General features: G+C 33.7%; 1 protein-coding gene across 4 annotated transcripts in view; it reads left to right on the forward strand.

The window, feature by feature from the left end:
* Positions 1 to 14,064, forward strand: part of MICAL-like (protein) — a 206,057-nt gene that overhangs the window by 172,349 nt on the left and 19,644 nt on the right. For 3 of the 4 annotated variants that reach the window (XM_089634860.1, XM_089634859.1, XM_089634861.1), the window contains exon 4: positions 7,878 to 7,969. In XM_089634860.1, the coding sequence (XP_089490986.1) occupies positions 7,878 to 7,969 (92 nt within the window). Of the gene's footprint in view, positions 1 to 7,877; positions 7,970 to 14,064 lie in introns of those variants that run through there. The other variant, XM_089634862.1, reaches the window with a different exon arrangement.

Consider the following 14,064-nt stretch of genomic DNA (forward strand, 5'->3'; position numbering starts at 1 on the left):
GTATTTCCATTAAGTCGCGTGCAGTTATCGAGTGTTTTTCACGAATATAACGAGAATACGTAATCCCCAAGGTCTCCAACTCTTTAAATAATAGACTAACGTGGAAACAAATCTGAATGTTCGGAATAATAGAACAGAATAGTTGACGTAACCGAGTTTTCTTTTATGTCATGTTTATTTATTCGCATGGTGGTCCTAAATTATTAAAGGACGCTTCAGGACAAACTAATATTGTTCTTTGCCTTTATACAATTTACAATTCACGACGGTCATACGTTGTTTGTTGATGAACCGAATACCGAATATTGGCTCAAGAAGGAATGTCCAGAACGGCTCAGCAATCTCAGCATCCCAAAAAACAACCAACAAAATAATTTTTAATAGAGATCATCACGCATACATATTACAAAATTTTATTGTTGATCCTCGGAAGCATGTAAATGTGTAATATTTCGTGATAATAAAACACCATAAGTCGGTGATAAGAAACATGCCTGTCTTAATTACGAAAATCTGTTGGTGTTTGCTACTGTTTTTTGTGGATTATTATATTATCTCTCAGTTTAGAGAAGTTGCGATAGCTCTGTTGACTACAAAATTTTAGAAATAGTGTGACGAAATTGTTGAATACCCATTATTTTCCTGATTCAGTTCACTCTATATTATGTTGCAGGAATTATAGCATTTACAAAACCATTCTTACGAAAGTGTTATTTTTCTCATATTCCCTATGCCAACAATACCTTTAACTCTTGATTGTTATCGTGCTCCGATACAAACTGTAACACTTTTACTTTCATTAACATAAAGGTACAATTTCATTACTTTTCTTGCGTACGTTGTTTTATGAGTGCATCCCGTGGTGACGCCACGTTTTTCTTCCCACACTCCTATTGCATTTGGCGCAGACAATGGTGGAGGCGTTTTCTAGATCTCTAGACTGTATTGTAATACTGAACCTAGTAAGGTGTTATTCTTAAAGATGCCCATGCAAACTGCACTGCAGCGTCAATGCAACATCTTGAAACGGGTTAAGAGATTCTTCTCGCAGAAAGCTAATCAATCATTACACATACCTTCAGTGTTCATGATGTTTTGCCTGCTAATTTGAACCTTTCGCCTATCCATCCTCTATGATAACTTCCGTAAGTTAATCAAATCTAATTAGTAATGATTGCTTTTAACTTCCTCGTTTGTTCATTGAAAATACATTTAAAAAAACTCCGTAGCTTTTTTGTTGGATGCTGGCTGCATGATTTCGCATAGCAATTTCATTATTTTAACTACCCGCATCGGAGGCAAAAAGCTCCAATTAATGGCTATGTGCTCAGAGCTGTTGGGTATAGATTCCGAAGTTCAAAGTGACAACTATCTCAATAGTCTAGTAATCCTCGGACTTGACTTTGGAGATTGCTGGTTCGTTTTAACAATTTTATTAATATGGTCTGAATATTAAATGTTATGTTTGATATACTTTCCAATAATGCCTCGAAACCTGTAACCATCATTGATAAATAAATAATCTGGGATACCATTGACGCAGCGTTTCTTACGAAGGCTAGACGGTTGTCCATTTTTTTTAAATTCTTGACAATAACATTTTTAGACCTCTGAGGTCGGACACCTCAAATACGCCTCTTTCGTTTAAATTTTCAACAGTGATAAGTAATTGGAAATATTCGCTAAAATTGAGAACAAGGTGAAGCGAGATTGCTATAGAATAAAGGTAATTTCTCTAACAATAAGAACGTGCCGGCCTATGTAATGCATGGTTGTGTTAAATATCATAGGCGTTTAGAATGGAACTCTCCGGGTCTGCGGCGTTTGATCTTTCACCCCGCGCGCAACAACCATTCTCAAGCACAGGCATAAATCTTTTTTCAAATTAAAGCTACACGAATTTTGATTGGATACAAGTTATTAATGTGTAAGCCTTTGAATTTGTGGCCATTACCGCGGTTTCTTCTTCTATACATGAGCTTAAGTTTATAGCTTTCTTGTACATTATGATAATTGCGCGTTGATCAACTGTGAAAGATTTAAACTTTTCCTATATTAATTCAGAAAGGAAAATCCAGAAGGGAAACGAAACCACATTTTACAGGAAGTGTAAAAATCTCGACTTACTTACCTCTGTTTTTCATTAGATTAATATTTTCAACTAGGTACACAGTTAGTTATTAAAGTTACCACTGCCCCTCTTCTCTTCGCTAAGCGATCTCTTTTTTAGTCTTATGATTTACTTAAATTTTATAAAACTAGAATCAAAAGGCCACTGACTTGTCGTTGACATTCGAATCGAAAGCGAAATCTTGTCTATGTAATGTTTATACGGTTCTGTCAACTGGATATAAATCAAATTCCAGTTTAATTTACCGAAGCCATATAGAGAATCGGAAATGTACGCAATCATACTTAATCCAATCTCAATCAATCAGATAAATTAATATTTATATAATAAGCTGGAATTCATCTTAATGCAATTCATTAATTTGAGTTAGTAAAAGCCAATGACTTTAATATATCCACAGTGTGCAGAAAATAGTCGAACATCACACCGAGAACCCAAAAATTAACAAAAAAAAGCATTTCGATTTATTAACGTTTTACTTTTTTGCAACCAAAGGATTAAAAACTTTTGGAGCCGGATTTACGCTTCTACTCATTTTAAAGAAATACATTTAAATAATTTGTTATCCTAAATGAATAATTCATATTTCGCGCCGCTTTCGTAACAATCGGTTTAACTTATTGAGAAAAAATATTTTTTTTGTTTTTATTATGTGAAATAGATAAATATGAAGGTACAGTTTTCTTAAAAATCCCCAAACAAAAGTAACGTATTTTCGAAATATCGAGTTCTCTCAATTTTTCTATGATTGGAGTAAAAGTGTGATTAGCGTTTTTAACAACATTTTTCACTATGATATTAAAATTTTCTTATTTTGAAAAAGTAATGTTTATTTTAAATGCATACACCGTAAAGATAATTTTATCTAGTTTCCAAAACAGTATTTGTTTTTACGAAAAAAATAAAAAATAAGATGTTTATAGCGCATTTGAAACACACAGAAAACATTGCAAATTGTAAATAAGTGATTTATTCATTTTCGGGATATCGACAGTTTACATTTAATCAGTTTGTACATAAGTATTATATAGTAAAATAAAACCAATTATGGATTTTCTCCTTGTGACTTTAACTGAGACAGCATAATATAGAATAAGTTATTTAAATTTGTGAGAAAGGAATATGAATTAAACAATTTATACAAAACAAAAGATTATATAAAACGAAAAATTTACAAAACAATACATTTATAGCCAGTGATGAAAGTACTGAAGGGTTAATTATTATATGATTGTTGGTCCCATCCAGGAACCTAGCAGAGTCATCTTATTTTCTCTTCGCATGCCGCACTTTCCTTCTTGGGCCGAACACTTAATATTTATTAATCGATACTAAAACACTTTTTGATGAATAATGCATCTTGCTCCATTGTAGCCCTGCGTCTCGGTGCGACGGTTTCGGAGTCGTGGGACGTCGCTTGGTTACATCTTCCATTGTGTGATCATGTTAATGTACCCTTCGGGCTTTTGTGTCCCTGATGGTTTCTTTTTTACGTTTAATGTGCTTTGAATTAATTCATAATCTTCCCATGGTTATATAATATCATTACCAATAACAATATCAGTTATTATAGCCCAGAGAATTGACTATGAGACTGTATCACTGATGCAACATAAAACCTACAACTTTCTACAGTGTATAGAAACATCTACCCTGATGATGACATTGTAATGCTGTTCAAATCATTGACTCAAGAAGGATGGGGTAGCACAACGAACGATCATTATAACTCCTTATAACAGATCTGCAAATCCTATATTGCCTAACAAAGTAGCTGTTATTGTCTTTTAATGTATTCTTCATAACTTGTTACAGTTTATTTTCTAAAATTTGCACTTAACGCCACGTGACAAGCGCAATAACAAGACACTGTATGCAGATTAGCAGCCGTTTGATTATCTCGACTTAGGTGAGTCACTTCTCGTCACAACCTCTAGAACTCGTTTGGTCCTGGAGACGTGGAATGAATGGATAAGCGGATGTATCAGTGTCGCGGTAATTATCGACTATATTGCACGCAGCAGCAATGAGCCTTCGCACCAGTATTTATAGTGGATAATAATAGTTGAAGCACTTATCTCCGGCTAGGCCTGACGGCTGTATACTTCAAGGGTATGCAGTCGTAATCGTGGTATTCCATTAGATCGAGGAAAAAAGAGATTCCTTCGGCAAAGGTGAAAACTATTCAGAGCTTCTCTGGATGATGAACATCGGATCGTGCAGGTGGTAAACGGGGCAATTTGTAAGTTGACTGGCATTCCTCGTCATTCTGTTATTTGTTGATCAGATAGTGGAGCTAATCGGAGGAATAATTGAACTGGATTCTCGTGAGAGTTATCAATGAAAGGGAACTTCGTGAAGACGATGATAGTAATATTATAATCTAATCATAGGGTAGCCATTATGGATATTTCAATGTTTATCGCAATGCAGATCTGGCTATGAATAGAAAACAGATTCATAAATTCATTGCCAACTTTCATTTTCATTCGTACGTGTTTCATTTTATGCATGATATATTATATCAAACGCAGCTGTGTTCCTAAATCTCCACCTTACATTATTATGTCCAGCGGAGCGGCTTATCTTAAAACGATTATTTAAGAAAAGGGCCAAAGACTGTAGAATGTGGCCATTGAGAGTTCAGGGCACAGTTTTAGCAGCACTTCCACCCATTGTTCTGTCACACGGGGAACTTTATTGATAATTACCGTTTTCGCGATCGTCTGTGACCGCCTGTGACCAGACTGACCAGTTATTCACGGGACAGAAAACCCATCTAAACTGCATTGGAATTATAAATGCTCACCATATTTTCTTGTCTTAGATTCTGCTTTTTTCCTTCCAGAAAAAAAGAGAATTAACCCTTAAATGCATACTGTTGCAAAACTGCAACATACCGTTCAAACCACCTTTATCTCTTTGGTGTATACTTAATGCATGCCGTTTTAGAATTATCAAGTTCACGGTAATATATTTTATCGAGTGGCATCACCTTTTTTTTCTTTCGCGAATGTCAAATGTCACTTTTTCTTTAACAAAGTGAAGATTCTCGAAAATTGGTTGGAGGTTAGAATTACAGTTTTGTTTTGCTGTTATTATTTTGATTTTCTTAGGTAAGTAGATACAATAATACAATACTTATATGTAATAACTCCTATTTTTTTGGTACACTTATTAGTTTTGAGAAATTTTTTTAGGTTTTTTATTTTTTTTTCATACGTAAATTATTCATATTAATTTTTATTAAATACATGGTGTTGTAAACCTGCAACAATTTTTTTTTAATCAAATATCATTAAAAAATTACAAAAAAATAAAATTCTTTATATTTCCTTGCATATGCATGTAAATATCTACAAAATATTTTTTTTTCCAGAAAAATAAATAAATCATGCATTTAAGGGTTAATTCCAGTTCCAAGTATCGGTACCTATAGTACCTACATTTCGAATTAGAATTAAATTGCGTAATGCCGCCTCATAAGCCTCGGCTCTTCGCCGTTGATAGGTTATTCCCTGATGATAGTTCCCTGGCCGATCCGACCAGCCCCCGTACCGCGGCGCTGAAGATTACACGCTTCGTATAATGACTTGCCGACTTGGTGGGCGCCACTCATATTCTCACTATTTTGTCTTGTTTCTCATCAGATCTTCTCTTCACCTCTCCTCTTTTCATGTTACTTACTAACATTCATTGAATCATTTTGCATCCATTGAAACAAAGATTGCTAAATTATTCTTATCTATAATAAATTATGAACATCCTTGAAAAAACTCTCACCTTTTTTGTGGACTCGAATTCCAATCTTTTTTCAATGTTCCAACATGGTGGTCTATTCTACGAAGTGAATCTCTCGACAGATTTTTGGGGATCTTTTTTAACACTTGACATTCTTCAATGCCTATCCATTCCTAGGGTAGCAAATAACTTAAGAGTTCTAGGAAATCTTCAATGGAACGATGAACTTGTTCCAATTGCTATAGATTCCGTAAACTAGCAGGCAGAAACACATGATTTATTTTAACTCGGGGCAGTGAAGTAATACCCAGGTATTATTCCAGGGATCGTTTTCCGGGAGTTAAACATCGCAAAACTCTCTGCCCTACAATTACACCGTAGGATAAGTCAAGAACGTGAGGTCCGAGCCTCATTCCGCATTGTTTCCCGTTCAGCCATGATCAAGTGTAGAAGATAAGGAATCCAGGCTCCATGGGTACGCCATTTTCGTTTTTGCATGGATCAAATGGTTTGAACGGTAGTTACTTCATAACTTGGTATTCTCTCAGGTCTATTATGTCCTTTTCCTTTTGTTCCAACACGCTACGGATAAAAATGTTTTACACGTTTTGTTCTCTTGACTTGGCTTTTTGCGCCTTCTTGTCCCTCTTGACCCATCATTGATGTTGTAGTTAGATCCTGTAATCATTTAAAACAATGGCAGATTTTCTAAATCTAAGGCTTGCTGGAAACGACATTAGCCGTATTTAGTGACCAGATCTGATTCAGTACTGTACAGCATTTATGCCTCTACCTATCTCGTTCCTTTTGTCAGATCCCAGCATTGCTATCGGGGTTTGGTGTTTAATCCTGCACGAAATGTAGGTACTGCTGAAACAGTAATTTTAAAATTAACACTTTGTATAAAAACTTAAATGAATTTAAAAAATATGTATATGTGTATCGCGCTTTTTTATGAAATACAATTTATTTATTTATTTTAGGGATGGTCCGATGCTCTGTAGGGAACCCTCTTGCACAGCGCGGGTTTAAACTGTGCACCATAAAGTTTAAGTTTAGATTTACGGATACTAAATTCAATTTATTTATTAAGACATACACAGTACAATAAGATACAGTTAAGGACATTTTCGTTATTACATAGTTATAGTAGGTACCTATTACGTATGTCCATAAAATATCATTACGTAATTTCGCCTGAGATTGTGATAAAAGGAAGAAAGTGTGTGGAGAGAAAAAATAAATTAAAATCAAGAATGATAATATACTCACGAATTGTAATTGACTGTTAATACATAGAAGTTTTGAAAAATGAATTGAAAATATTTTTGAAATATGTCACGCTAAGAAATTTAATAAGTTACTTTTGTATGTTAGGAAGGAATCATAGAAGATGTCTAAATGAAACAATAAAATACTAGAGGGGTATTTTTAGTTTAGCTAGGGACCTAGTTTAACCTCTTCCGCATGAAGGCATCACCCGGGCCAGGAAATCAAAATAACATATTATTTCCAGTTCATTACGTTTTCGCCTAAAAGAGATTTAATTTAATTTATTTTAACGTTTTTTGTTGTTAATATACATAATATGGGGACACGCTTAGTACGTACTTTTTATTTTAAAAAAAACGTTGTAATTGTTGATAATGAACAAAAAACGTATTTCTGTTTCAGGAAATGGAAAATAATGTATTTACTGGGAAGCTGAAATACTTACTTCTCATTCTTATCTAACCGATGCAAATGTTTTCAAAATAAATTCTGCGTATTAACCATGTCCCTATTTTCTGTATATTTACCGTTATTTACTAATTTATTTATTATGTTTACCAATTTGTCTCTTATGTTAACTAATCCGTCTATTATATTTACTAATCCATCTCTTCCATGTGTACTGATTCGCCTATTATATGGACTAATGTGTCGATTATGTTTACTAATTCGTTTTTTATATTTACTAATTCGTATTTTGTGGTTGCTAATTGTTGTGTTTTGTTTGTTCCAGGATCTTCCCCCTCCAGGTTGGCTGGCAAGAGGTCCTCCGCCTCCGTGAACCCCCTCCCCTCGTCCCCCTCTTCTTCAAGTCCTCCCACAAAGGTACGTCATCAAACCAACCATATTCTTACCTCATCTCGCCATGCAAACTTCAAAGTACGTTTATACTAAGTTTTTAATTAAATAACTTCTGCTGGTTTAAATGCTGCGCAAAAACGTAGAGAAGCCCAATTAATAAAGGCTCATGAAAAGCATTGCTTTGGGTATTTCTCTATAATAACAATAGTTTTGTTTTTGGAATAACTTAATCAGTAAAAACTCAAATTGTAATATTTAATCATTGGAAGTGCCATTGAGGTGACCTTTCACTAAAACGGCGCTGTACAAATCAGCCAAATATTATTGAAGACAATATTGACGACAAAGGTGAGACCGAAAAATCGTAAAAAAGATTTGATCGCATCCAGGAATTGAACCCTGGGGCTTTGCTCTGCCACTGACCCCTGCGGTCATACTATCAACTTCATTCTGTATAGTATACTTCGACTAAGAATTAACAATATTATATTTATATTAAAACAAAAATAAATTTGTTTACATCACTTTAATATAATAACCTCTACATGTTTCATGAACAATGTTCACCTCATCATACTTGCGTATATACTTGCTCCTGATGAGGTGAAAATTGTTCAAGAAACATGTAGAGGTTATATATATTAAAGTGATGTAAACAAAGTTATTTGTGTTTTAATATAATAAATAATGACATCACAAAGTGATAAACTCTCAGAAGAAATTTTCTTCTGAGAGTTTCTAAAAAAGAAAAAAAAACCAACATTATCTTCATTTTTTAATTCCTAGAGCGACCGAATCTTTTTCTGATTTTTCTGTTTGTTTTACGTTTGAGAGTCGTTAATTTTGGCTTGATTAAATGATATGATTATATCGTTTCGAGTGATTTTAATTTTAAAAATAGATTTTTTTCATCCTGTGAACTTTGTTTTTTATTCAACCCAGTGTTGCTGTAAATAGTGCACTCAATTATAGTTTTCATAATTTTGAGCTTACAACCAAGGCTAAATATTAATTGTCTACATTTTAAGCTGAAATTAAATCTTTAATTTTTATTATCATGTCCGTTGTTAAAAAAATATTAGTAATTTTGTTTAAGGCTTGAAAAACAAAGTATAAAAAAAGATGTGTTGTTTGTGTATATTTACTGGCAGGTGCTTATTTGTGGGATATAATTATCATGTCACTAACAGTTGAGGCTTTTTGTGGCGTCCTGTTGATGTTGTGTTGTGAGCATCATTAATAATAATTCCATTGTTTTTTTGTGAAAGTCCTCATTTTTAAATATCTCATCTTGACGTAATATTTGGTGTAATGTTACAAAATCTGTAGAGAAGCTAGAAGTAACAATATGTGTTACAGAATGACAACATGTTTCTTTCTCTCATAACTTCTAACCCAGCTTTAAATAGAAATGAATCGAATACGGTTCTACTCAGATCTCGCTCTCTATTTAGTTTTCATCCTAGTCAAAATACTGTCAAACTAATTATGTAGTTGTATTTGTTAGTCTTCGATATTTTTTGTATTGTCTCGTTATTTTACTAAGATTTAAAAATATGCACTTCCACATCTAAAATTGTGATCGTAAATTGCTTTCACTTTTCATATAAAATTGCTCCGCTTTGGATCTCAAGGACTCTACTAGAGTCGTTGGCAATTCTCCGTGTGAAGCGTAAGACACGGTAGATTTCCATTGAATAATAGTCATCGCAAATATCAGAATCATTCCTAAACAGAATCGATTGCAGTCAGTAAGATGAATATCTTCGTCCCACGCGCAGCATCTTTACGGAGTCTTGCTCTCCGGTCAATTATTAATAGCTTATGACGGTATTTTTCTACATTACACATTACACGCGAGTGGACGTAAAAATGTGTCCTCAGCGACTTTAGTATCAATTATTCTGTACGAAGAGTCTGGTCGTGTCAGTTTTGTGATCGATACAACTACTGTTTCCAGTTTTCTTGTGGTGTTTGTTAGGCGAGTGCTAATAGCGTAAATACGTAACGTACGTAATGACAACAATTCCTCTTAAGTGCTCGGTGATCTTTTATGTTTTGTTACGAGAGGCTGACAATAGGGGGGACAATAGACAATAGACACTAGACACACTCAGTCCATTGTTATTTTTCCGGCCATCGAATTAATCCACCGACTCTTGGAAGTAAATAGTTCATTAGTATTACTTACGCGTCCGTTATTGTCTTTTTTTCAGTGTAAGCGCGTGGTCGTATTTATGATAATTAGTTTTTTTGACGGCTTTACTACGAGTAAAGGCATACGGCAGTGACGTGCGGTCATATTCATTATTGATCATACGGCATGCGTTTTAAATTATTTATGTTTTTGTAATACACAAAAAAGAAATCATTTTTCGAAATATATACATGATATTCGTTATCTAAACGCAAACGAAATCCGATTAATAATTTTATTATCTATGGCGTAAGATCATTAGGATAAATTAATCAACCATTCGGACATAAAAGAATTAGTTCATTTTTAAAGAAAAGTTGTCGAACGTCCCTAACATTAAATTTATAGAGCAATTCACTAGGATACCTGAAATGTTTCCTAGTGATGACTCTGATTAATGTTTTCTGTGCCTTTAGTAGTGGTTCAATTATTGTAGCTTCAAAACGATTTTTGTTAATGAAATTCCGTGTATTGTGATTGACTTGTCGGTTCTGGAAACAAAAATAAAAGATCATGCCTGTTTAGATAGAGGACATGAAGTCAAATTTGTATATCGCCCTTGAGGTGGTTTTTTATAAAAATTTCGCTGTTTAAATTATCCTTTTTTTTAAATTTAAATTTAAATCTCACTATTTTTCTATGCAAAATTGTCTAAAATCACTAGTTCTAAGTATTGTCACTTAACAGTGAATGGCGCTAGTGTCCAAAGCTGACCAATTTTAATAGTTCGTTATTATTTGCCTCAAATAGATTTTTTTTATAATTAATAATCAATGAAATATATCATTGAAGATAATACTAATAAATCTAAACGAAACATGAAACAGAACAAGACACAGAAAAATAAATAAAAAAGATAACGGTCCCAACTGGGAATCGAACCCAGGATATCTGTCTTAACGGGACCACGCCTCTAACCACTCAGTCAATGGGAACTAATTATTATGCGTCATTTTTATCGGTCTCATATTTCAAATTCAGAATTAACAATATTATCTAGTAACTAGTTTTTCGCATATTTTTGGCACCTATCTTTTTGAATGATTACAAAGTTCTAAAGTATTGGTTTATAACCTAGATAGTGTCTTGGATAAACATATCGGATTTTTATTTATATGGCACACTTACCTTTTTTTTATTTTTCTGTGTCTTGTTTTTTTATTATTTATATGGCACACTTACCTTTTTTATTTTTCTGTGTCTTGTTTTTTTTATTTATATGGCACACTTACCTTTTTTATTTTTCTGTTTCTTGTTTTGTATTATTTATATGGCACACTTACCTCTTTTTATTTTTCTGTGTCTTGTTTTTTTTTTATTTATATGACACACTTACCTTTTTTTATTTTTCTGTGTCTTGTTTTTTATTATTTATATGGCACACTTACCTTTTTTTATTTTTCTGTGTCTTGTTTTTTTTTATTTATATGGCACACTTACCTTTTTTATTTTTCTGTGTCTTGTTTTTTTAATGTGTCGTTTAGATTTAAAATTATTACCCTTTTCTTCAATGATATTTTGTTATTATTTGTTTGGGCCAATACTAATCAGGGATCAATTATTTATATGAATCCGCACGCCATTGCTAAATTCTTTTATTCTAATTCCAAATCGTTTTCAGTGGTTGAAACACATTTGTACTGATCTCTCAGAGAAAGCAATCGTTTTCGATTGAACATTCCACGTATTCTATCCTTTTTATTTCAAAATCTAAGTGGATTGGAACTGAAACATTTAAAGTTACTGTGAAATGACAGATTATTGATGCCATGCCTCGCTATTCACCCACTAACCAACCATCATATTGTTGTGTTCCATGTCAGCATGTTCACATTTTATTTATTGATCTCGCTTAGTAATAATTATCATCTATTTGCATGCTGACTTACCGCTTCAAAGTTTATGAATGCACTGACTAATTATTTGAGGTGGTCGATAACCCGGTGGGTAGGATGCCCGACTGGCGGTTGGATGACGCTAACTCGACTCCCAAATTGGGTACCGACTCACTCCCTTTTTAGGTCGGCTCTGCCCGTACTATTCCCGAAGAAGTCTGACATGATTCAATCGAAACGTCAGTCCGTCCCGTGCACAACAGCATCGCAAAAAATACGAAAATCTCATTTAGGGGTAAACGGAACATACGTTATAATCTATGCGTTCGTGGATGGCGCTAATTTAATTATTTTACGAAAAAACACTTTGCAAATTTTGCTTTCAAATATTTCTTTGCGCATGTACATACGGAATATGAATACGAATAAATAATTCTGTACATGTAATAACTCAATTCTTTCGTATCGGTTATTCAATCGAATATTGTATTTGTATGCCTCTCTTCAAATAATTGAGATTTTATACGAACCAAACTATTTATTTATATTCATATTGCGCAGTCAAAAAAATCTTCTTAATATTGTAGAGCATAACTTGAAGAGTCATATTTAAATTAAATTATTAAATTAACGCCATCTATGGACACGTAGATTACAACGATCGTCGCGTTTAACCTGAATCATTTTAATAACACAGTGTGGGTTTAAATTATGTACACCGTTTTACGCATATTCGACCATCTCGGAAAAGTTGTGTAATTTGTAAATAACAACATAATAATTATAACTATAAACTAAAAAATCTGTTTGTGTGACATCTAAAGCAGTTAAATCTATCGAATGATGTGCACTGGTGTCATAAAATTTTGTTCACATTTTTGTTCTCCGTTTTGTCTATAATAATAATAATAACATGCCATTTATATAGCGCAGTTTAATGTCATTTCACTTCAAGTAGATATCGATGTTTTCGGCGTATGCTGTTGAGGTCAATTTGAGGTCTCAACAGAAATAAGAGGATATTTTCGCACATGAGGAATAGGTACATAAATACTTATAATTTTAGCTTCTTTATTGGTAATTGTTATATTAGTATAATTAGAAACGTTGGCGGACATGACGTCACAGCCGTCTTCCACACAAAAATGTCGTTTTGGCGGTTAATTTAGTCAACCTTAAAATTGATAAATTTCATCAGGCTAAGTTTAAATTAAAATTCAACCATGCAAATAAGTATGATTTAATGGCAGCAATAAAAAAGGACACATCTTGTGCTTTGCATGTCAAAGTGGAACGTGCCTCATTAGAGACACCTACGCAAATAATAAATTGATGAGTAAATTATAAGGCGAAGTCACGATTTTCAGGAATCGATGTAACGGTTTGTTAGGCTAATCAATCTACGTACACGATATCGTGTACACTTACATTACGTTGGTACCTACTTAATAGTCTATAGTATTATGATATATTACAAGATATCCGAAAGAGAACTTAGGTACGTAAATGAACCTGTACGAAGATAAACGATCCTATTAAAAAAGTGACAGAATGCTAACTTCCTGATAAAATATTAGTCATAAAGGACATTACTAATAAAGTTATTCGTGAATTTTACGCAAATGATAAACGAAGATTAATATGTGGTAAATGGTTGTTTATCAGTTGTGTAAAATTAAAAACATATTTATTAGTAAGGGGGTCAGAATATATCGAGAAAACGTGTTCATCTATCATCTAGTCTCCTTCAACGGAAGCAATCTTCCGAACAGGCCTTCCATTAATATGCTTGGTGTAACTATAAGTGACCAGCTCAGGTACGGGGGCTCCATCGAAGCCAGAGTAAAGTTGGCCTCTCACAAGCTGGGCGTACTGTACAGTGTACAGAGCCCGCAGATACTTTAATAATACACAACTGCTGACCCTGTACAAATCGCAAGTGCGCCCTACTGTCGAATTTGGCAGCCATCTCTGGTCCCGAGCCCCTAAATACCTGAAAAAAACCCTTGACTCTGTGCAAAAACGGGCGGTCCGTTTGATAGATTCCCCAATCTTAACAAACGGACTGCAATCTTTAGAGCACAGGC

The sequence above is a fragment of the Hesperophylax consimilis genome, chromosome 8 (assembly GCF_061612785.1).
Source record: "Hesperophylax consimilis isolate HC1 chromosome 8, BYU_Hcon_1.0, whole genome shotgun sequence".
Lineage (NCBI taxonomy): Eukaryota > Metazoa > Arthropoda > Insecta > Trichoptera > Limnephilidae > Hesperophylax > Hesperophylax consimilis.